The 23509-nt window shown below is 35.4% G+C and overlaps 1 protein-coding gene across 3 annotated transcripts in view; it reads right to left on the minus strand.

Annotated features, from left to right (window-relative positions):
* sgk1 (serum/glucocorticoid regulated kinase 1) overlaps positions 1-23509 on the minus strand; it is a 39561-nt gene that overhangs the window by 8212 nt on the left and 7840 nt on the right. For 2 of the 3 annotated variants that reach the window (XM_028439340.1, XM_028439339.1), the window contains 2 exons: positions 12652-12870; positions 7771-7834 (listed from right to left, as the gene is read on the minus strand). In XM_028439340.1, coding sequence (XP_028295141.1) covers positions 7771-7834; positions 12652-12870 — 283 coding nt within the window. The remainder of the gene's footprint in view (positions 1-7770; positions 7835-12651; positions 12871-23509) is intronic. The other variant, XM_028439341.1, reaches the window with a different exon arrangement.

Here is a 23509-nt window from a genome sequence, read left to right on the forward strand (position 1 = left end):
CAGTCCTGTCCCACTGGTGTGTGAATGTGAGAGTGATTGGGTGAATGAGCTGACATGTAAAGTGCTTTGAGCCTGCTTCAGTGTGGGGATAAAGCACTATATAAATCAAGTCTATTTACCATTTAACTTTGTGTAAAGAGAAAGAGAAAGTGGCTCTGGAATAATAATTTTAAAAAAAATTAAAAAAAACAGAGGGCAGAAGAGGTGATCCTCAATTAAGAGATCGAAGGAAAATCAAGAAATGTGATTGTGACGTTTGTCGGACGATAAATCAAGGAGGACATTTGGAGGCAAGAGCCAAGAATTCTTATTGCTGTCCGTTGCAGTCTGCAGGGATTTGATTTGCTGAAATGATGCCAAAAGGAAACTGAGAGGAAAGGCAACAACTGTGGCCTGAAATGGAACAGGAAGGCTGGACTTCAGAATGATCATCATTAGTTCATCCAGGATGAATGTTAAACAGTAAATACATGTTCTTCTCTTCTGATAACTAGTGTTTGTTCATAGTGAATATTTTCTAATCTTCATGTGGTTCTTGGAATATCAAGACTTTTTGTTTTTGTTAGATTTTGCAAGAAAGACGTTCAGTGCGAGCGATGTGAACTTCTGGGTCAATCAATGGGAAGATAAGATGTTGTTTAGTCATGGTTCTTCTAATACTGTAGGTCAGGGGGTGTTGTTTCAACAAATATTACGGTGAAATGATTGCTAATAAAGCAGAAGATGCAGATCAAAACAACACATCCATGGTTACTTCAGAGTTTAGAGCTCAATATGCAATAGAATGTATGAATAGGTGACAACTGAAACATGACAGACCAATGGATGGATCGATACTACGATATTAATAAATGAGAAATCCTCCAGTTTAGAGTGAGGGTTCACTAGCCAAGTTGCTAAGAAACTCAACATACACAGAAGACTGGGGGAAAAAAGATCTGAGTCAGTGAATTAGTAAGGCTGAGTTGGATAAACAGGTGAAATATCAATTATTGGCGTTACAGTTCAAGAGATAAAAGCTCTTCATATTTCTGTCAACTTGAAAGCAATAAACAACAAAGGAACTGTATTTTTAATGTAACGATTAATGGAAAAGAGGAAAAAACATTACATTCTAAAAAAAAAACAATTATTTTGGATTTGGTACAAAGTTCATAAAAACAAGTTCTATGCTGTGTGATGGAATAAACAATTCCCATAACATTAACTTTGATATGTATTTGTGAAGACTCATCCAATGTTGTGATTCATCATTGTTTTTTTTTAATGGCAACAAAGACGCTCTAACTTTTGATCAGAAACAATCAAATCGATTGGTTGTCTGTTTTAGTTTGGTTATAGGTTGATTAGCAGATAATAGAAACTACATTTTACTCCAAAAGGTCCAAAAACTATACTCGCTGATGAAAAAATATGATGAAAACACAAAGCCCCAAGTTTAATTTTATGTTTAACTTGTTAATTGTTGTATTTTCTCAATCCTATTTATCCAATTGTTTATTTTTACCTGAGTTATTGCTATGAGGAGTTAATTTTGCTTTTGGTTTTTAACCAAGAAAGAATAAACTTTCACTGACGCTCTGTGGTTAAAATCGCTGCCCATGATTTGAAATGATATTTTTCAAAGATTGTGTGTTTGCCCAGTAGATCGGCGTTCCTTCCAGAATGTTTCCAACACTTAGCAACATGTTCAAAATATTCACTGTATAAATTCTCAGATTACTTTCCCAGTCATTATCTGCCCACCCAAGAATTAGTGATGGATACGGTATTAAAGCTATGCTCGTAGAAGAAACCAAATGCTAAAATAGCCAAAAGCATTATTTAAAAAAAGGTTCAAACACTACTGTAGATAAATAACGGACAGTATTCCATATTTTTTCCAAGTATTTGGACTTAATATTTCAATATGTCTCCCCTTACTGAGAACAGATTGCTCGTTTTTGGCCACATTAGTACAATTTCTCTGACTTCCATCGTCAGCTTTATGCTGCAGATACTTTAATGAAGTTAGAAATCAACTGAGCATGTGTAAGAAGGTTGGCATTAGAGTAAGTGGGTACAAAAAAAAAAAAAAAGATTATGTTCTTTGGCTACAAGGAGTGGAGGTAATGACAATGCAAGACCGTTTAAATTGAAGCCAAGGCTACACAGCAATTACAGCTCATCCACAATTGCAGAGTCACTGTTGTACATGTGACTCTGCAGGTTTGCATCAATTTTTGTACTGCTGCCACTGTTTCTCTCACCCAACCATCTGTCTAATGCACACACACACACAAAAACAATCCTGGCACTCTCACACAAGCTTGAAGGTAAAAAAAAAAGGTGCACACACACAAATGTTCAATAACAGAAAGGAAAAGAGCTTTTTTTTTGGTTTTGTTATCCCCAAAATGTCCTAAACGCAGTCCAACAGAGCTCTTAATTTACACAAACCATCTGGGACACATTGAAGTTTCTCTCTTAGCTGTAGATGAAGCGTTCTGATTCCATTTAACTCCACACCGACACTTTAAATATAAAAAAATAGTCCTCTGGAGTTACTAATGGTAATCTTCTTTCAGCAGTCTTTCTCATAAGGTACATGTGTCAAACTGCAAATACAGCCCTTTAAAGCGTCCAATTCGACCAACAGCAGCAAGCAAAAAAAAAAAATCCGAGAAACCATGAATCATTTTGTAAATTACAGTACCAACTAATTCAGTTGTAGATATCACCAAAATATTACACAAATTCAATTTAATGCCACAATATCACCAGGACTCCCATTTTCCCCATGCTTAGTGTATACCACTTGACATTTTTAGTCTCAAATTATTAAAAGAACTAAATTTTCTCAAAACAAACAAAAACATACAAAACACCAAAAACACAAAATAAATAATAAAACAACAAAATACACAAGATCACTACAAAATACACAAAATTAACAGAAACATACAAAATGACAAAAAAACAACCAAACGACCCCAAAAACACACAAAACATTAGGAAATATACTGAAAAATAAAATGAACAAACGACAAAATACACAATGACACTAAAAATACACACACTAAGAGAAAAATAGTGTTACTATTACCAGAAACATACAAAACGACGCCAAAAACACACAAAATGAGAAAAATATACTACAAAATATACTGAATAATAAAATTAACAGACAAACAATAACACAATACACAAATTGACACCAAAAACACACAAAATGACACCAAAAACACATATGTTGGGCATATAAGCATTTTGCTTCTGCCTGTTTCAGTCTTATTATATATATTTTGTTAGACTGAAACAAACAAAAACTGAAACTAAACTGAAAAAAAAAAGATCAACTGCTCTTTATTTGGCCCCTGAACTAAAATGAATTTGACGCCCCTGTCATAGGGCAAGAAACAAGTAAAGTCTGAGTTTCTGAGAAATTCTATATACAACAGCAGATGAGACGTATAGAAGAGCTGCTACGTCTCCTCCAGAGGGGTGTTAGCACTGCATCGGCTGCTCATGGCCGAGAGGTGAATGAAATCAGATCTCAGTGATGAAAAAAGGGGGAGCGATTCCTAACAAAAAGTCCTCTCAGTGTTTTTTTTTCCCCTCTTTCTTCTAACTGGACCCTTTTTACAGGCTGCTCCAGGCTCAGGCTACGAAACAAGAAGAGGGTTCTGCAATACTGAAGCTTTGTGTTTGTGGGTTTTTTTCTGCCTGTCTGAGTGAGTTTGACACCGATGAGTTATATATAAGCCATCAGTGGCACTGGCATCGTTGCCAAATAAAGCACAGCTCTCACACACACACAAATACACACATGATCCCATTTCATTTCACATTTCTTATATATTTTGTCTCCCAGTCTTTACTTTTTTTTTTTTCTTCTTGTGTCGTCATGTCCCGTTTTGGTGACAAAGATGATGAAGTCGTTTGTGGCTACAGTTGCTCTGGTGATGAATGTGAATGAGTTACTGTTACATAAAGGCTGTGGCTATTCACAGAGGACAGTCAAGCTTTTATTTTGCCACCGCAACACAGTCGATTGTCAGTTTTTGTACGTTTGTGGTAAGGGGGGGGATGTGGGGAGTGTGTATCCATCATTAGTTGCTCCAGTAGATATTCAAATGACCATTATCACTGTAACCCATGGTTTGATTGTGTGCTGCCTGCTCTGTTGTTTGTCCATGTAAGACAACCATTGACCAACCCCTGAAGCGTGAGGCAAAAACAAATCTCATAAAAATTTTTTTTAAAAAAACAATTTGAAGCTCACCCAACTGTAATAAAAGCTCAAACATGACCCCAGTCATGAAATAGTTAAATACAAACACAAAAAAGTGCAGATTATAGTTCTATAAAAAAAAAAAAAAAAAAAAAATCACAGAAGTACATAACTGTCAGCGTTTCTCCTGGAGGTGTAGATATGAGGCCTTCACTTTAAATGTGTGCAGCCTCCAAAGTAAAAGCACAAAATGACTTAAAATACATACAAAATTACAGGAAAGTTCACAAGGCAACAAAAATACACAAAATGACCACAAAAACATGCAAAACAAAAAAACAAAAACAAATTTTTTTAATAAAATGACAGAGAAACAAGAACACGCAAAACTACATGTTACATGTATGCAGAAATGACTCCAAAATGATAAAAGTACAACAAAAATACACAATATGACTTCAAAAACACACAAAACGACAGCAAAAATACAGAAGACATCAAAAAACAACAAAAATGCACAAAATGAGAATAATGCACAATATGAGCACAAATGGCACCAAAAGCCCACAAAACGACAACTATAGCATACAAATCAACAACAAAAATACACAAAATGACCACAAAAACAGACAAAATGATAAACACTAAATGAGATAAATTAACAAAATCACAAAAATACAGAAGACATCAAAAAACAACAAAAATTCACAAAATGAGAGAATAATGCACAATATATACACTAAATTACTCCCAAAAAATACAACACAAATACACAACATGACTTCAAAAACACACAAAACGACAGCAAAAGTACACAAGACATCAACAAAAATGCACAGAATGAGAAAACAATGCACAATATGAGCACAAATGACACCAAAAACTCACAAAATGACAAAAACAGATTAAAGTACAAAAACAAAACGAGAGGAAAATATACAAAATGACGGAAAAATGAACAAAATGACGACAAAAACACAGTTACAACAAAAATACACAAAATGACAACAAAAACAGATACCGCACTTTGTTCATAATGTGGCCGTGGGATCAGACAATCACATTATGTTGGCCCCGACTGTCATGAGAGTTGCCCACCTATGCCCTTGTGGCTTAGTGCTTAGAAACGGCTCATATGTGTGTGTTGTGTTTGGGATATCTTAATATCAGTGTGTAGGTGTTTATGATTGGCTCAGTGGGAAGGTTCACACAGGTGAGCAATGCGTCACAAACTGAAACACAAAAGAGTAAATTACTTTCGAAATCATCGTTTAGCATCGTTTAGCACATGAGAACATTCCCACACACGCAAACCCAACCTCTGATTGTTGTGTTATTTACAGGTTCATACATGTGAAGACAAATGAAGCTCCAAATCTGTACATGGCGTCTGTAATTAATCAACATACAAATACATTTTACATGTTTACCTACAGAAACGTAACTCCCTTTTCATTGTTTTCCATGTTTCTTCACATCCATACATAGCTTTAAATGACTTGCACTATTAAACATAAGTGAGCATAAAGCTACTAATTACTGAGCCTGAATGAACGTGTAACAGTACCACTGCAAAGTGCGCAGGAGGAGCTTGTCACATGCTCAGCTAATTACTTGGATTTTTCCCTGCTGCAGAAAAGCACTATTATTACCAGACCATAATACTGCCAGTAGAACATTTTTATCACAATATAGCTCTCATTTGTTTCCTGGAGGTTTTCCACTAGGCAGCAGAGGCCTGCAGTTCCAGAGATTTATTACTCGCACTGAGAGAATAGAAATTTAACTTACCATTGAAAGTTTATTACTGATTTAATGTTATGTAATTATCCTGTTTTACCTTTGCACTGAAAAGCTAATGAATAAACCTATAGATAACAGATAATACACTCTAAGTTTACCGTCTGAAGAAACTGAAGAAAACAAAAATATGACAGAAATCTACATTTGAATGCGGTTATGGTAAAAAAATAAACCCATAGAATGACCCCAGTCATGATAAAGTTTGACATAAACATAAGCAGATACAGAAAAATACAAATCAATGTTGATGATTATATTTACAGTATATAGTTCTATAGAAAAGAATGACAGAAGTACATGACTGTAGGTTGTAAATATGCGGCCCTCGCTCTAAATTTGTGCAGCCTCCAAAGTAAAAAACGTACAAAATGACAGGAAAATCTTCTCGACAACAAGTGACTCAAAAAAACACACGACAACAAAATACACAAAATGACTTCAAAAAGATACAAAACAATAAAAAAATGACTCAGAAATCACAAAATTACAATAAAAATACACAAAGTGTCTCCAAAAAGACACAAAACAATAACAAAAAACACAAAATTTCTGAAAAATCACAAAATTACAATAAAAATACACAAGGTGACTCCAAAAAACACAAAATTATGACAAAACAACACAAAATTACTCAAAAATCACAGAATTACAATAAAAATACACAAGGTGACTCCAAAAAGACACAAAATGATAACAAACCGCCCCATAAAATGACTTAAAAATCACAAACTTACATTAAAAAAAGACTAAAAATTACTCAAAAATCACAAATTTAGAACAATACACAAAGTGACACCCAAAACGACACAAAACGATAAAAAAACACCCACAAAATTACTCAAAAATGACACAATTACAAGAAAAAGACACAAAATGACTTCAAAAACACACAGCGACAACAAAATACACAAAATGACTTTAAAAAGAAACAAAACAATAAAAAAAAAAATACTCAAAAATCAAAAAATGACAACAAAAAATACACAAGGTGACTCTAAAAAGACACAAAACAATGACAAAAAACAAAATTACAACAAAACAACACAAAATTACTCAAAAATTACACATTTACAAGAAAAAGACACAAAATGATAACAGAAAAACACAATGAATGATATGTTAAGGTTTCATATATTCAGACAACGGTTCCTTAGGGAATCCACTTTGATTTCCTGACATGTTTAGACTGACAGCAGATGCCTCTGATGAAGACTGGCAGATGACAGAGGATTTCCTAAGGAACAGTTGTGTGAATACATTTATAAATGTACATACTATTCAAAAAGAAGACAAATAGAATCTTGCTGGAAACATAAACCGAGCTTGACTTTCTCCCAGTTACAAACTAATTGTAAATAACAGATAATAGACGAGTGTGCTTTTGAAAAAAATGAAGTCGTAAACAGAAAACATCATGATGCACAAAAAGCGTTTGCTGCGAGTATTGATGTTGGGCCCGTTTTTCAAAGACAAATAGTAGTTATGGTTTTTGGGAAAACACTTATTATCCTCAGAGTCCAAGGATTATGTCAGAGAGGGTTTGTACAGTCGGCATAAACTCACTAAGTTAAAAATAACAAAGTGCAGGAAAACATTTGATTAGTGAAAACGGATGCTAAAGAGGAAAATACATCCCAGTTCTTTATGAGAAATGGTCTAAGTTGATGGGAATCTCAGTACGAGAGAGATTGAATGAAGATGGGAGGAAGGAGTGGAAGAATACAAAACAACAGCCTTAGCTGTTGGTTACTCACCGGTGTCGCCGGGGCAACAGTAGTTCTCTGGCTCTGACTCATTGTGGTAATACAGGTCCATCGCCTGAGGACAAAAACATGGCAATACTTAGTGGAAACACCTCGAAGTTTTCCAGGAGACTTTGAGCCAAGTGGGAGGGGTATAAAAAATCTGTATCATTGCTGACATTCATCTGCAGAAGTTTTGCAGAAAAGAGAACAACGTGCATGTTAAAACATGAATACATAAACAAGTGGTGCATTCACTCCATCTTTAGAAATTGGGAGATACCTCATTTACGTCAGATGTAAGTACAGTAGGTACGTCACATGTGGCCTCAGACTAGTATTGTATACGGCCCCCAAAGTAAATGCACAAAATGACTCCAAAAAACACACAAAATAATGGAAAAATATCCAAGTCAACTACAAATATACACAAAAATAAATGAAAAAAATATACAAAACGACACCAAAATAACAAAAACCAAAAACACAAATGACTCAAAAAAAAAATTGATAATGTGGCCCTCGGATCAGACACATTCACCTTTTTGTGGTCTCTGACGTTATAAATGTTGCCCACCCCCTGTTTAACTCAGATAAGTCCGTTTAAACGCCATCTTTAAGCCAAAGGCTTTCAGGCGTGTTCTTTGCAAAGTATTTCTACAATGGTGCGAGAGCTGGAAGACCAATTTCTTTTTATAATATATGTCATTTTTGGAATCAAACTGCGTTCAGTTGTGTGATGTTGTGGTTTACTGTCATTTCCTGTGACAAAAGCAAAGTTTAGGCCAAACATTTGGTCACCAAACTTCTTACTTCTTGGATAAAAAGTGATAAAAGTGCACAACTTTTGAAAGATCTGACAGGGGTATGAGCCCCAGTTACTGCTGGTTTTATTAATGCTGAGTTTACTGGGTCAGGAGGCACCAAATTATTTTATTTCCCTTGCTGAGAGAGGGGTGATAAAACCATGCTTGGCAAGCATTACAGGAGCATTACCCAGCCACCCTATTGGGCGTGACGTTAGCAGTATATCTTCTCCTGCTAGGTCACTGCGTGCCTACCAACTCTGCATATTCAGCTATTCCTGGGAGTTGTTTTTTATTTATTTATTTATTTTAAATATATATCAGAATTAGGGATGTAACAATTAATCGTAAGGCAGTTAAAAATTGATTCATAGGTATCACGGTTGACATCGATTTTCTGAAAATTGAATCGCAGTACTTTTTTTAAGTGTAGGCGGAATCTGCTAATACTTTCTGTCTGGCTGCCTTCTACTCTTAAATATGTTAATAAATGATTCATTACCCCTTTAGCACCGAAAGAATATCTGTAATATTACTTGAATATCTGTAAAAGTCACGTTTTTCTATTAGCTCTGTCTGCTAGCATAGCTTCTCTTCTTCACTGAAAGATAACTGCATGCCAACCGACCACTGTATTATATGACGTAAATCATTGCAATCCGGGTTTTTTTTTTTTTTTTTTTTAGTCCAATTGTTAAGGCACAAAATACATTTTCAGTTGCACTTTTAAAAAGAAAAATAACTATTATGCAGTTTTGCATTGTTTATTATAGAACCAGAATTTAAATTAATAGGCTTCATTTTCATTTGTACTATTCCTTTATTTATTTCATTCAAAATTTATTTTTAGTTAAATTGCATTGTTTTGAATAGTTTATCAAGGGATTCTTTTGACAATGAAAAATAAAAGGAAAATAGTACAGTATTTTCTAGTTTTTTTTTCCCAAAAAAAAAATTTGTCTACAGTCCCATTTTGTAAAAAAAAAAATCGTGAGAGAGTCGTATCGTGAACCCAGTATCGTGAATCGAATCGTATCGGGAGTTGAGTGAATCGTTACATCCCTAATCAGAATGAATGAAACCCTTGTGATATTTTTCAATGTTGAATTGTAAAGGAAAAAGGTTAAAGGATGCACACACATGCACATGTGGCCTCAGCAGCTGAGTAATGTTGCTACGCTTTATCTCTTCACGCGTCAGATATTGGTTTTCTGTGATGTTTGTTGTTTGTTGTCACTTGGCGACCGTGGCTCAGGTGGTAGCGGGTCGTCTTCTGATCGAGAGGTTGGGGTTCGATTCCCAGTACTTGACTATGTGTCAAAGTGTCCTTGGGCAAGACACTGAACCCTAAGTTGCTCCCAGTGGTCGACTAGCGCCTTGCATGGCAGTCCTGTCCCATTGGTGTGTGAATGTGAGAGTGATTGGGTGAATGAGCTGATATGTAAAGCGCTTTGGGACTGCTTCAGTGTGGTGATAAAGCGCTATATAAAATCAAGTCCATTTACCATTTACTCATCGGTTTTTCAAGAAAAAAAAAAAAGGAAAAATAAATCAGTTTGGTGAAACTTTGTTCTATTTCTGTGTTCTTCCATTAGTAAGATCAGGAATATCATCCATGCATGTAAATGTGTGCAAGTACGTTTAAATACTAAACATTGAAGACCAGTCATGAGGAGACATCTGTGAGGGGGAATAAAAGGGTGAGCTTTAGGGGTCCCATCCATAAAATCAGCAAAATGATGGTCCATTATTAGAAGAATCTGTGATAACCACATTTATTTATTTATTTATCTGAATAATACCCACTGTCATACAGGAAGTTTATTATTATTTGCACATAGTATGCAGTCATATTTAAGATGTAAATCATTGTTTTAAGTGACAAAAAATGGTGAAAACGGTGGTGAAATTTTAAAAACTACAGGTAAATGTTGCAAATAAGAGTGGCCAAAAACAGACAGAAAACATGGTGAAAAGGTTTCAAAGTTTCAATATTGGAACAATTAGTAAAGGAACTATTAGTTTAAACTGGCAAATAATGGGCATGACAAATTGTGAATGTGGTTAAAAAAAAAATAAGTGTAAAATATGGTGAAAAAGGCTGGTAACACTTTATAATAACCATCATCTATAAAGGGTAAATAATGATAAATAGTTAATTAAGCTTTATTTAATAGTTATTTACTGTTAACAAACAACAAAATGATAGTTAATAATGTTTTTTAATGATTTGTAATGCTATAATTGATGTTATATTAACAGTTTATTGATGCACACATTAAAACATATTATACACTTTATAAAGTGTTTGTTAATGAAGAACAAAGGATTAGTAAAACATCTATAAGAATTAGACACATGGACCAGATATTTGTTAACGGTTTACACATTTTTATGAAGCATTTTATCATTATTTGGATGTTATTATAAAGTTGGAATTGAAGATTATAATCCCTTTAATGCCGAGAATGTCTTGAAAGTGGGAAAAAAAAAAATGTGCAGAAAAGGCACAAGTAGATGAAGTGGCAGAAATGGGAATAATGTAGCAAAGATGCATTAAAAGGTGCAAAAATATGGCAAGAAAAAGTGTAGAAAATAGGTTAAAAATATGGTAACATTGGTGCAGTTCCAGAAAAATGATAAAAATAAGAAAAAAGGGTTCAAATTGTCCAAAAAAATATACTTGCAGTTTCTTGAAGGCATCCGACGACCCCCTACCAGTGTCTCGCGACCCAAAATGGGGTCCTAACCCCAATGTTGAGAACCCCTGCTTTAGATACTGAACTTTCACAAGTTATAGCTTGGAGTAGCTTCTCTAACTTTCCTCTCAGTGCTGTTTTTCTGTTGTTTATCTTTTCCTCTCTGACTGTCAACATCTCCCTGGCATCATGCATCACTTCACTTTGATCATTTCTCTTTGAATTTGCTTTGCTGATAACTGTCTTTTTGCCCTCTCTTTGCCCTTGTGTTGCCCTTTGATTTCCGCAGACGTGTGACAGCAATGTATTCACAGTGACGGAGGAATCCGGAGGTGCAGTTTATAAATATTTCATGGCGGATTTTATTTATTCATTGGTTTTAGTCGCAGGAAGACTGGAAGTTTGGTTTGTCAGAGCACAAGTACACACAGTTTTCCGCAGTTTTGAGAAGAGTCAGACGTGTAAAACCTGACAGTGAGTCAGCAGTGAAGTTAATCAAACATTTCAAACTTTCACATTTAAATATTTCTCATTTCTTTCTTCTTGGTTTGGCTCAACACAGACAAAAAACACTGTTTGGGTGATTAGGGCCAATAATAATGACTCAATAGTTTGTCTAATGAGTCATTGTATAAATGAGTCATAAATATCACAAAATGCAAAATAATAGCTTGTTTTTAACCAAACGACTACAGTTAAAAAATCCTTTCATTTGATTTTGGAAGCTCTTAGGTCCTTCCTAAAGCATGTGTTTATTCATTTTATCATGTGAACTCTGCCACACACGGGGGAACTTTTATTGAATAGATTGAGTTTGTAGAGAACTGTTAGTTAAATATTTACCATGTAGAACAAATGTCAAATAAAGAAAAAAATAAACGAAATTGGAAAAATTTAAATGAATGTATCCCTGATATTTATTTATTTTTTTTTTATCCATCTCAAATATTCCTTTTCCCTCAAAGCTTGAACATATTTCTTTATTATAATTATTTTACTATGACTTCTGAAAATAATAAATAAAACAATCTCTTCTATTCTGCTACTGTTTTTATGCACTTTTGTTTGACTTTTGTTTATTTCCTGGTGTTTTCCAACATACAAAAATCCCCATGAGGAATGTGTTTTCTTACTCTTGGCCACTCCTCTTAAAGCAGATTATGTTGCAAGCTATTTGTACAAAGTTTTACATGATTGTTTAATTCACTGAAAAAAATGAACTCTTCCTTGTTTTGAAACCCAGTGAAGAAAAAGGCAAATATGACCTTTTTAGCTTGTTAGCTAGCTGGGTTCATTGGCCTGAACAAAACAGTTTGCAACGGGTGAATTAAGTCTAATCCAGATGCTTGTAGAACTTTTTTGTGTTTTTTAGTTATTGGACAACTTGCCTGTGTGCGTTGGCGGGGTTGCCAGGTCTCTTCCATGGTGTAACTGATGTAGGGTCCACTGCAGATGGAGCACTCCAACATGACGGGGCTGGCCAGGTAAGGCGAGGTGTCGACCCCCCAGGACTGACAACAACCCAGGTGGAGGTCGGGCTCTGCTTCCTTGTGCTTCCCTGTGCTTATGTCTCCATGGTGACGAGTCAGCATCTTCCACTTTCGAACCTGGAAGTAGATGCTGAGTTTGTTGTCGTGTTTGGACAGTGATTCATGACCTCATTTAATTTGATCACTGAGAGTGTTTTCAAATAAGTTCAATCCGGAATGAGTAAAACAAATGTGACGCGTAAAAGCAGCGGTTCTCAACCTTTTCAGCTCACGACCCCCAAAAATAAAGGTTCCAGAGACGGGGGACCCCCACTGTACCTGAAGGTGGTTGAACACAGACATGAACATTGACGAACAGTCATGTAGAGACAGGACCATCTATAAGGGGGAATAAAGGGGAGAGATTTTTGGAGTCCATCCATAAAGTCAGAAACATGATGGTTCATCGTTCTATGAATCTGTGATAATATAATAATATCCACTGTTATCCAGGAAGTTTACTTTAATTGGCCATAGTATATAGTCATCTTAAAGATATCAATCCTTGTTTTAATGAAATGGTGGAAAAGGTGGTAAAATGGGATTTTAAAAACCACAGAAATTGGTTAAAAGTTGCAAGTTAGAGCGGCCAAAAATGGACAGAAAAAGTAGTATAACGGGTTAAAATTGTCAATATTGGCTTAAAAGTGGCAGAAATATTTCAAGCCTTAAATTGACTTACTGTGTTTTTTTTTTGTTTTTTTTTACATATATCAATTCTATAATAAGATTCAGCTCCAGTAAACAGTTTAAAAATTACAGCAGAGCATAAACAAAACAAAATTCATTAGTACTGCATAAAGAGGACGGACTAGAGTGTTTTTAGAACCAGAATGCACAGCCACACAAAATGAAAATCAAGGAGACATCTCGTAATCTACGAGCCTTGGAAGCAGAGGTCAACGTTCACGTATGTTCTTGAGGAAAACAAATTGCTGCAGTGGCCCAGAATGGCTGTTACATAAGGTAAACGGCGCCCATGGCTCACAGAGCGTGCAGCCATTTCAAACGAGCTCTATCAAAGCCTCAATCTGCAGCTGCTTCACTTTTGGCCAACGCCATCGCCACAATTTGCCACGGATAATACCGTGTGGTTAAGGAAGCGGGCTTGTAATTGGAGGGTCACCAGTTGGAATGCAACCATCGCTGTGGGATGTTGAGTAAGTCCCTTAAGTATAGTGGTTCCCAACATTTTTCCCCATTTTTATATCTATTTTCTCTTTTTTGATCATGTTTGTTATACTGAGTTACAGTGTATCCCTGCACAAAGTAACAATAAGTACCAGCTCAGAAATGTTTACACTGCATTTTATTTTAACAACATTTTGAGAAAGTGAAAGTATATAACAGCTGTTTGCGATTGTGTGTGGAGTTTTCATCTGATTAATTAAGCTTTTTGAGTTTTCTACCTCTTCCGGCACTGTATGCCTATTTCTGTGATATTACGTATTGTTTTTTTAAATTGCGCAAAATAGATAAATACATAATTAAAATAAATTACATTTAAAATAAATAAATAAATAAATTCAAATCAGTTTCATTGGCATGAGAAAACAGATTTACATTGCCAAAGCAAGTGTGAGAACCATGTACATACGGAAAGATTAAATGTTATAAAATAGCAACATTTGTGCAAAAAAATAAGATTAAAATAAAATAGGCTTATATATATATATATATATATATATATATATATATATATATATATATATATATATATATAGATGTAGAACAAAATTTACAATTGAGTTCTAAATGTTATAAAAGGGGAAAAGGTTATGTACAGAATTTTACATATATAAATACACACACATGCGCGTCCGGTTGTACAAGTACATACATATACATACAGTACATGCTCACAAACACCTACATATGTATATATTCATATAATGAATACAATTTAATGATAAAAAAAAATAACACCATTTAATTTAAAAAGAAAATACAATTTGACTAACAATTAATAATAAAAAACAATTTAATAAAAAATAATTTTATTAGGATTATTTTTTGGTTAATTTAACAATTTTTTAAAACATTTAAAAAAATGTTTTTTAAATACAATCAAAAAATATAATCTTAATCAGTGGAAAAAAAATTCAATTTTTTTTTTTTTTTATTATTACTAGACATTCCAGGGGACCCCATTTTATTTCCAAGTGACATGGGGTTACGACCCCAAGGTTGAAAAACTTTGCTCTAAGTGCTTGTAATGTATGTCACATTGGAGGAAAGCATCTGCTCAATAAAACTGCATTTTTTTTACGTATAGACTTGTATTAGTCATTCAGTCAGCCAACATGATCATGTATTTAAATAAATACATAAAAATGGGTAAAAAAGTCAAAAACTGATTTCGTGATTTCATGCCATTTGCATTCATTTACATGATGTGTTTTGACATTTACAGCCATGTAGAGCAATACATCTTTCCCTCAGCCTCACCCAGAGAAGCTAACATTAGTTCCTACAGGTGTGTATAAAAATGTAGGTGCAGCATTTACATGAACACACACGCACCCAGACAAATATGTTCATGTATGAATCCTAATCCTTCAACCTTGTGCTCCTTGTTATAGCTAAAGACTGATTAGTCCAACACTGGTTGCATAACATTCACACAACACAACTTATTAGTCATAAAAGCCTATAGATCTACACATAAGCCCTTTTAAATGTATAGTAAAACATACAGCAGGCATTATATAACTATATACGTCACAATTGTGCTTTAACTCTAAGTAGATTTGTACTACTTGAGTCACTGATAAACTTAGTTTGTGAAATCTTCACTGGTTTGACCTTTTTCTGTTATATAATAAACTCTAGTCAAAGGGGAAAAAAAAAGATCTCATCATGATTCCACTGCACGTTTTGTTTTCTTAAACATTAGCAATCGCTCTGCTTAAAATCTAATGATACAAAAGTCATTTGTCCCGTGGCATTTTTGTCTCAGTGACCTCCGTCCTCCTGTTCTACTTATTTATTCTGGTCATCTTCCATCTCAGTCCGTCATTAACAAGTGTCGGCTGTATGCAAGCAGAGATATGGAAACAAAGTAATGTTTTAAGGGCAAAAAAAAAAAAAAAAAAAACCCAGAGTATGAACCGTGTTACATAAGCAGCCGATTCCCTGTAAGAGATAAGACTTCCTCATTAATGCCAAGGTCATTGCTTTTTCCTTCCTTCCTGACCTCAGCCCTCCTACTGTTATATCGCAAACACAGGTTTAATAATCAAAGCCGGATTCAGGAAATCCAAAGGGACGAAAGGTTAGCTGACATTAGACTGCTTATTAAATAGTTTATTTGTTTATTGGATCCCCCTTATGTTTTACCATGGTGGTTCCTAATCTTCCTGGGGTCCATAAAAAGAATATTCTAGTACATGTAAGAACAGAAAAAATTAAAGGACAGTTAAAAATATACAGAAACATTACATAAAAAGATATTCAAGACACATTTTCATTACACCAACAAATACATTAAAAAATACATCATATATACTAGGGAAGCCCCCGATACTACTTTTTCACTTCCGATATGATGCAGATCTTGCGTATTGGCCGATACCGATATTGATCCGTTACAATATCAGCACAAGTCATAAATACTTGTATTACGTATTTTGTAGTGTGGATTGTAGGAATGTAACGATTAATCGTAAGGCAGTTAAAAATCGATTCATAGGTATCACGGTTGATATCGATTTTCTGAAAATTGAATCGCAGTACTTTTTTTAACCAGCAGAGGGCAAGTGTACAAGTGTAGGCGGTGGGCGGAGTCTGCTAATACTTTCTTTCTGGCCGCCTTCTACTCTTAAATATGTTAATAAATGATTCATTGCCCCTTTAGCACTGACAGAATATCTGTAATATTACTTGAATATCTGTAAAAGTCACGTTTTTCTATTAGCTCTGTCTGCTAGCATAGCTTCTCTTCTTCACTGCAAGAATTTCTGCATGCCAACCGACCACTGTGTTACCAGCGCCCTCTGCTGGTCCAAACAAATATGACGTAAATCAGTGTAATCACGTTTTTTTTTTTAAGTCCAATTGTTAAGGCACAAAATACATTTTCAGTTGCACTTTTAAAAAGAAAAAGAACTATTATGCAGTTTTGCATTGTTTATTATAGAACCAGAATTTAAATTAATAGGCTTCATTTTCATTTCTATTATTCCTTTATTTATTTCATTCAAGATTTATTTTTAGTTAAATTGCATTGTTTTGAATAGTTTATCAAGGGATTCTTTTGACAATGAAATATAAAAGGAAAATAATACAGTATTTTCTAGTTTTTTCCCAAAAAATTTTTTGTCTACATTCCCATTTTGTAAAATAAATCGTGAGAGAATCGTATCGTGAACCCAGTATTGTGAATCGAATCGTATCGGGAGTTGAGTGAATCGTTACATCCCTAGTGGATTGTTAGAAAAGGCTTGATCAAGTGATGTTAGTCAAACAAAAAACAATAATCAGCAACAGTAGCAGAGCTTATATCGGTAATTTTAGATGTAGTCCGATAAAATTCGATTGTCTTTTTCTAGCTGATATCGGACCGATATACAATATCAATATCGGATCGGGACACCTCCAATATATACGTTGAGATTGGTAAAAATATAATTTTAAAGCATTTTAGATATGCATAAAGTTGACATGTCTTGTGAACTGGTCATCTAGGATACCAGGCATCGTCCCGGTGGGCCATCAACCCGAAGTGGGCCAGTCTGGTTTTCTACATCATTTTTTTCCCTTGACGAGTGAGTGGAGGCAGACATGGTAACAGGTCACCAAAATGGTCCAAAAGTGGCCAAATCTTGGCGAGAAAAGAGTGTACGGTGACTAAAAATGGGCCAAAAGCAGTCAAGAGTGGCCAAAAAAATGGGCAAATAAAAATGAACCAGGTGGTATGTAATGGCAAAATGTGGCAAACAGTGAAAAAGGGCAAAAATGGGGAACAAAAACAGGCAAAACGTGGGGTAAAAAGGTGAAAACCTCTTAAAAAGGAAGAAAAAAAAAGACATTTGTAAGTAAGTTTTTATTAGGACGATTGGTGCCTAAGTTGGAGTTTGAAGCGATTCAAATATTGTACAAGTGGATATGATGGGAATATTTGATATTTTCTGTTGGCCAGTTAAAATAGTAGGCTGTGATAACCATAATAAAACATATGCACTTTTGGAAAACAGGTTTAAACATGTTCGGTTATGCTCTCCCTCAATCAAACCAACATTTCCATTGGTTCTTTGTTTTGATATGAAACATCACCTCTCTAAAACTAATTACAGGTCAAATTAAACTGGGGAATAGATTCCAATCCACCAGCATCACACATCACCTCATTTCAAGTTATTTAATCATTTGTTCTGACAATGATCAGAAGCTATTTTTCACTGGAGTAATAAATCACAATACGCATTTCTCAGATAATTAGCAACAGCCTGTTTTGAGTGTCAGCGGCCAACGCATCTGCACTTCTGCACATTAAGAGCTTTGACCTAAGTGCCAACGTCAGCTTGATAATTAGGGCTGAAAACAAACAGTCCCTCCTCAAAGCAGTTCAATCCTCAAAGAGATTCACACGATTTCAAAGTACATGTACGTACATGAAAGCTGAGATCTATTCTTCGCGTCACCAATGGTTGCAAATGCTTTTTTATGGACTGTTTCTTTATAAAAGCAGTGGGGGAGGTCATTTTTAATCTCTGCGTTCAAGTCAGTGCCCATAACAGTTTCAACAGTGCTGACTGGGTGAGTGCGAATAGTTGCACTCAGGAAAATGCTGAGTCTTTGTCACTCAGCAGTTTTGGCTCTGATTCTGGAGTTTTGATGGAAGATGGGATTAAACAGGTTCTCAGGGTAGATTAGAGTAACAGTATTTTCTAAACTCTACCACAATCAGTTTTGTAATGGGTTTTTTTTTCAACTGCCTTGTGGGTCCAGAAAATAAGGAAGAAAGGGATGACTTTTAGTGAGCATTTGTAGATCTAGATTTAAGAAGAATCCAGCCCTTCATCAAGTTAAAACTTGTCTCATCTTCAAGCAAGTTCATTTTTGAATAACATGCTAAGGTTTCCTTTATTCAGACATTTTTTCAGTGAATTTACATTGATCTCCTGACATGTTTCGACTGTCAGCTTTCAGTCTTCTTCAGAGGCATCTGCTGACTGCCTTGATGCCTTCTTTGACTTCCGAGTAATAACTCCTACAAGTCTATTGTGTCATCTTTTTGAATAAACATTTATTCAGACACATTTTTTTCAGTAAACTTACTTTGATCTCCTGACATGTTTCGACCATCAACTTCCAGTCTTCTTCAGAGGCATCTGCCGATTGCCTTGATGTGTCCTTGACTTCTGCGCAGTAATTCCTACAAGTTCATTTTGAATAATAAGTTAAGGTTTCATTTATTTAGACAAATTTTGCAGGAAATTTTCTTTCTTCTTGGGACATGTTTTGACTGTCAACTTCCAGTCTTCTTCAGCGGCGTCTACTGATCGCTTTGATGTGTCCTTAACTTCTGCATAATAATTCTAGCTTCATATTTCTGTCTGAGCCCAAACAGCAGCTTGCCTGTGAAATACTGCAACAGGGACAAATGCTTGTGCAATAATAAAAATGATGTAAGGCAAGAAATGGCTTTTAAAATGCTGGGATTAATCCTGCCAAAGTATTTGTGTGGAGCGCAAGAGAAAAATAGAAGCTTGGAGTCTTATTGCTAACTTTATGCTAAACACCGCTTAAATATAAAAGGAAAAAGTCATTGACATATGAAAGGATAAATGATGAGCGAGACATCAAAGCAAACGCGTACATGAGGCTTCATTATTGTGATGGGAATGTAATTGTGCGAGTCAACGGCCAACTCCGACACCAACTGGCCTCTTACCAGCTTGGAACTGGCAAACTCACCAGCAGCAACATTTCAAAGATGAGAATGAAAAAGCACTCTCAGGATTGTGTCGTTTGGCATTTCTGTGAGCTAAATATAAAAACATGTTGAGGTCTTTTAACAAGAGGAAGGGAAAGCTGTGAAATAATTTACCGAACTCTTCAAAAGCGAAAGAACAAAAGTTAGCTATAAGGAAGACTTTTCGCCTTGACATTATGCATGAGAATTTAACAACCTGGAGATTTTCCCCCTGGGCCTTAAATGGTAACTTTTAGTTTCACATATAATTGGACCTCTGGGGATGGTTCCTCTTAATCCCTTTTTATTCAAAGTGCAAACCAAGGACTTTCTGTCCTTTCATTTAGCCATCTTTATATCTACTTAACACTGGTTGATCAAACATGGTCGGACACCCCATCCATCCCTTACAACTTCTAACTAATCCTTCAAACTGAACCAAGCTTCCCATTCTCTTCTTATTCCACAGTTTCCTCCAAAAGTTGAGATACCCAGAAAAATCTACTTGCACATCACAATGTGGATAGAGATGCTATTTAACAAACCTACAGTCAGAATAACAACTATTTAAATTTGTGAGGGAGTCTATGTTTTATTAGTTCCATGTGATGGAAAAAAAAAAAAAATGATTCTGCAACATTAAAATGAACAGAACTTTAAAAGTTGTGGCCCCCAGGCATCAACTTCAAGGTTTGACTGAATCAGCAACCGTTTTCCATATTTTAGATCAGCATATTTCATCACAGCAGGGGTCACGAAAATGTGATTGCCTGATCCGAGGGCCAGATTATCAACATTCATTCATATCAGCATGAAAAGGGTTTTTGGTCTATTTATGTATTTTTCTTTAATTTCTGTATGTTTTTGCTGTGGAATCATTTTGTATGTTTTTGGGGCAATTTTGTGTATTTTTCTGTAATTCCATATATGTTTTGGAATGTATTTATATTGTTACTATGAAAAAGATTTGTGGTCATTTTGTGTAATTTCTTTAATTTTGTTTGTTTTTTGAAGTAAGTTTGTTTGGAATCGTTTCGTATGTTTTTTGGGATCATTTTGTGTATTTATCTGTAATTTTCCATATATTTGTTTTCTCTGTTCTTGGAATAATTTTGTACATCATTTTACGTTTCTCGGAAACATTTTGTGTATTTTTCTGTAATTTTGTATGTTTTTGAGTCATTTTGTGTATTTTTCTGTAATTTTTGATAATAAAAATTGTGAGGTCATTTTGTTTGTTTTTTTGAAGTCATTTTGTGTATTATTCTTTAATCTTCCATATATTTATGGTTTTGCTGTTTTTGGATTCATTTTGTATGATTTTTAGGTGTCATTTTGTGTATTATTCTGTCATTTTTTTTTTGTTTTTCGGACAAAAGACATTTTTATTTTCTATATCTCTTTTCAATCATGTCGAACTGTTCATGGGTCACCATTACAGGTTTGTTATCTCTCTCTCACTTCCTAAGACGTACACATTGATTACCCTGAGATATCTAAGACATGAGAAGTGAAAATCAGAATACCTAGAACACTTTCCCCCTGTAAGACAACATAAAGGGCCGAAGTCTAAAGTACAAAGGCAACAAGGAACGTCCAACGTCTGATATCTCTTCATGGTGGACGAAACACCTCATCCAACCTGCGCACATCACCCACCGATCGATCATCTGCACTTAATGTTTCCCAGCTCACTTCCACAAATAATTAACAAGAAATGCTTACATAACTGATGAAAAACGATCGGGGCTTTTTCTGCACCAATTAAAAGAGATTCACACTCTGTTTCTAAACACTTCAGGCTGACATTTAATTGATAGTGTGCTTTGTCTCACAGGAATGCACGGATGTAGATAAAAATCACAAATCCCCTCCTTGGTCACACTCCGCTTCTCCCATCTCTTTGAATTTCCTCACTATTCATCCTCTCTGCTTCACTTCCTTCCTCGTCCTCTCGGTCTTCTCTCCTTAAAGCTGCAGTATGTAGAATCCTTCCTGCGCTCCCTGTCTTGAAACCAAAACTTAACCTCCCTGTGGAGTTCTTAGCAACTTTTTTCTCCAACTAGTCACAAATGGATGGAATTGATATTGCATTAACGGAGAGTTTTCCGATGTTTTAGAGACTCTTACTCTGTGGTTACTGTTCTGAACAGCGGCTGCTGCTGTCAGCTTGTCTCTGCCAGAGAGCTGCTGCTCAAGGCAGAGTGGCAGCCATCACTCCACATCCAGAGTGTAAAATTAACTAGGTCTGTTCTCTCCATCTTAATTAAGCTTCTCTTAGGTTTACACACAATGTATCACGTCTGTTCTCATTCTCCTTCTGAAGACTGTGTGGGGAAGATCTTGCATAGTCATGGGGATCCGCGAGGAAGCAAAGCGGTTCGTTCCTCCTGACTATGTTTGTGACTTTATTCTGTTGCTTCTCCACATGGTCTTACTTTTTCCTTTTGCTTTGCCATGTAACTGTTGGGCCTAACCCCGTGATGGAGACTTCTGCTGAGATGTCCGTCATTACACTTTTACTATCGATGATATGTGAATGCACACAACTTCACTCAAGCAGTCAATTGTAACAGCCAAAACAGCTCATGAAGTATTCTGTTTATAAAAAGATCTGATTGGCTGAAATCCAGCGTCCTACTCCTGGATATCTAAATGTCTTTTATAGGGCCAGGAGAAGGAACAGAGAGTCCCTGTCTACTCAGAACACTTTGGATTACAATATACTCAAAGATGATTATGGAATTTTGACCAAATGAGACTCATAAAAATTTAGATACTGCAGCTTTAAGGAGTTTTAGCAAAGTTGGTCAGGTGGAGCTTGTTGTACGACTAGTTGCGCCAAAGGCAACTTCTGATTCTATCCGATAAACAGGCAATAAGGAAATGACATTGGGTAGAGTTAAAGGGAACTTTATGTGCACTATGATCTCCAACATTTACAGACAATATGTTTTAGATTAAGTTTTAAACTCTGACATACATAATGCATTTGTTTGTTTTCTGTCATTTTTGCTTTCATATAAGGTCATGACTATAAAAGGCTTCGGAAAAGAGATAAACATCAAGTCTGGACACTCAGAGTGTTTTGTGTGTGTGTGTGTGTGTACAGCACAAATTGTCCTTATCAGGAGGGATTTATAAGCTTTTCAAGTCTTTCCAATAAACCCGTCCTCTCAGCGCTTCTACAACCCTTGCCACAGTCCTCGAGCTATTAGTCTTCATATTTGTAAGTCCTTCCTCTTCTCATGTTACATACTGTATCTCTTTCCTGAGTTATTGTAAATGGCTTTTCCTCTCTTGATTTTTTTCACAATAGTCATCCCCTAATAAAAGAGCATAGCGTCATAAATCAAGGAGACAAATCTCAGAATATGATAGAAATCTATACAAGTAGTTTATACCACAGTGATGGGAAGGCTGTGAGCAGCAGGTCAAGGCTGAACCTGCCAACGTGCTTTTTTTTTTTTTACTACAGACGCTGATGCTAAGCTATTTTAAAAGATAAGGTGCTGTGGTGGAGTTTTGATGAGATGGAGAATGAAGAGGGTTATCCATTTGAGGAATACTGGGTGTTCCTGAGTCTGTTCCTATGTATCAGTGAAAATGTCTAGTTCATTTTGGGTGGGGGCTGTTAAAATGGCCAACCGAACACAGATTGGCAGATAACGGGCATTGCAAACTGGGAATGTGGTTAAATTGGCAAAAATAAGAATGAAATATTGTGAACAGAGGTTAAAAGTGACAATAATGGGTCAACATATGCAACATTAAAATGGAAAAGTGGTGGAAAGGGTTTAT

The sequence above is a fragment of the Gouania willdenowi genome, chromosome 24, assembly GCF_900634775.1.
Source record: "Gouania willdenowi chromosome 24, fGouWil2.1, whole genome shotgun sequence".
In the NCBI taxonomy this organism is placed as follows: Eukaryota; Metazoa; Chordata; class Actinopteri; order Blenniiformes; family Gobiesocidae; genus Gouania; species Gouania willdenowi.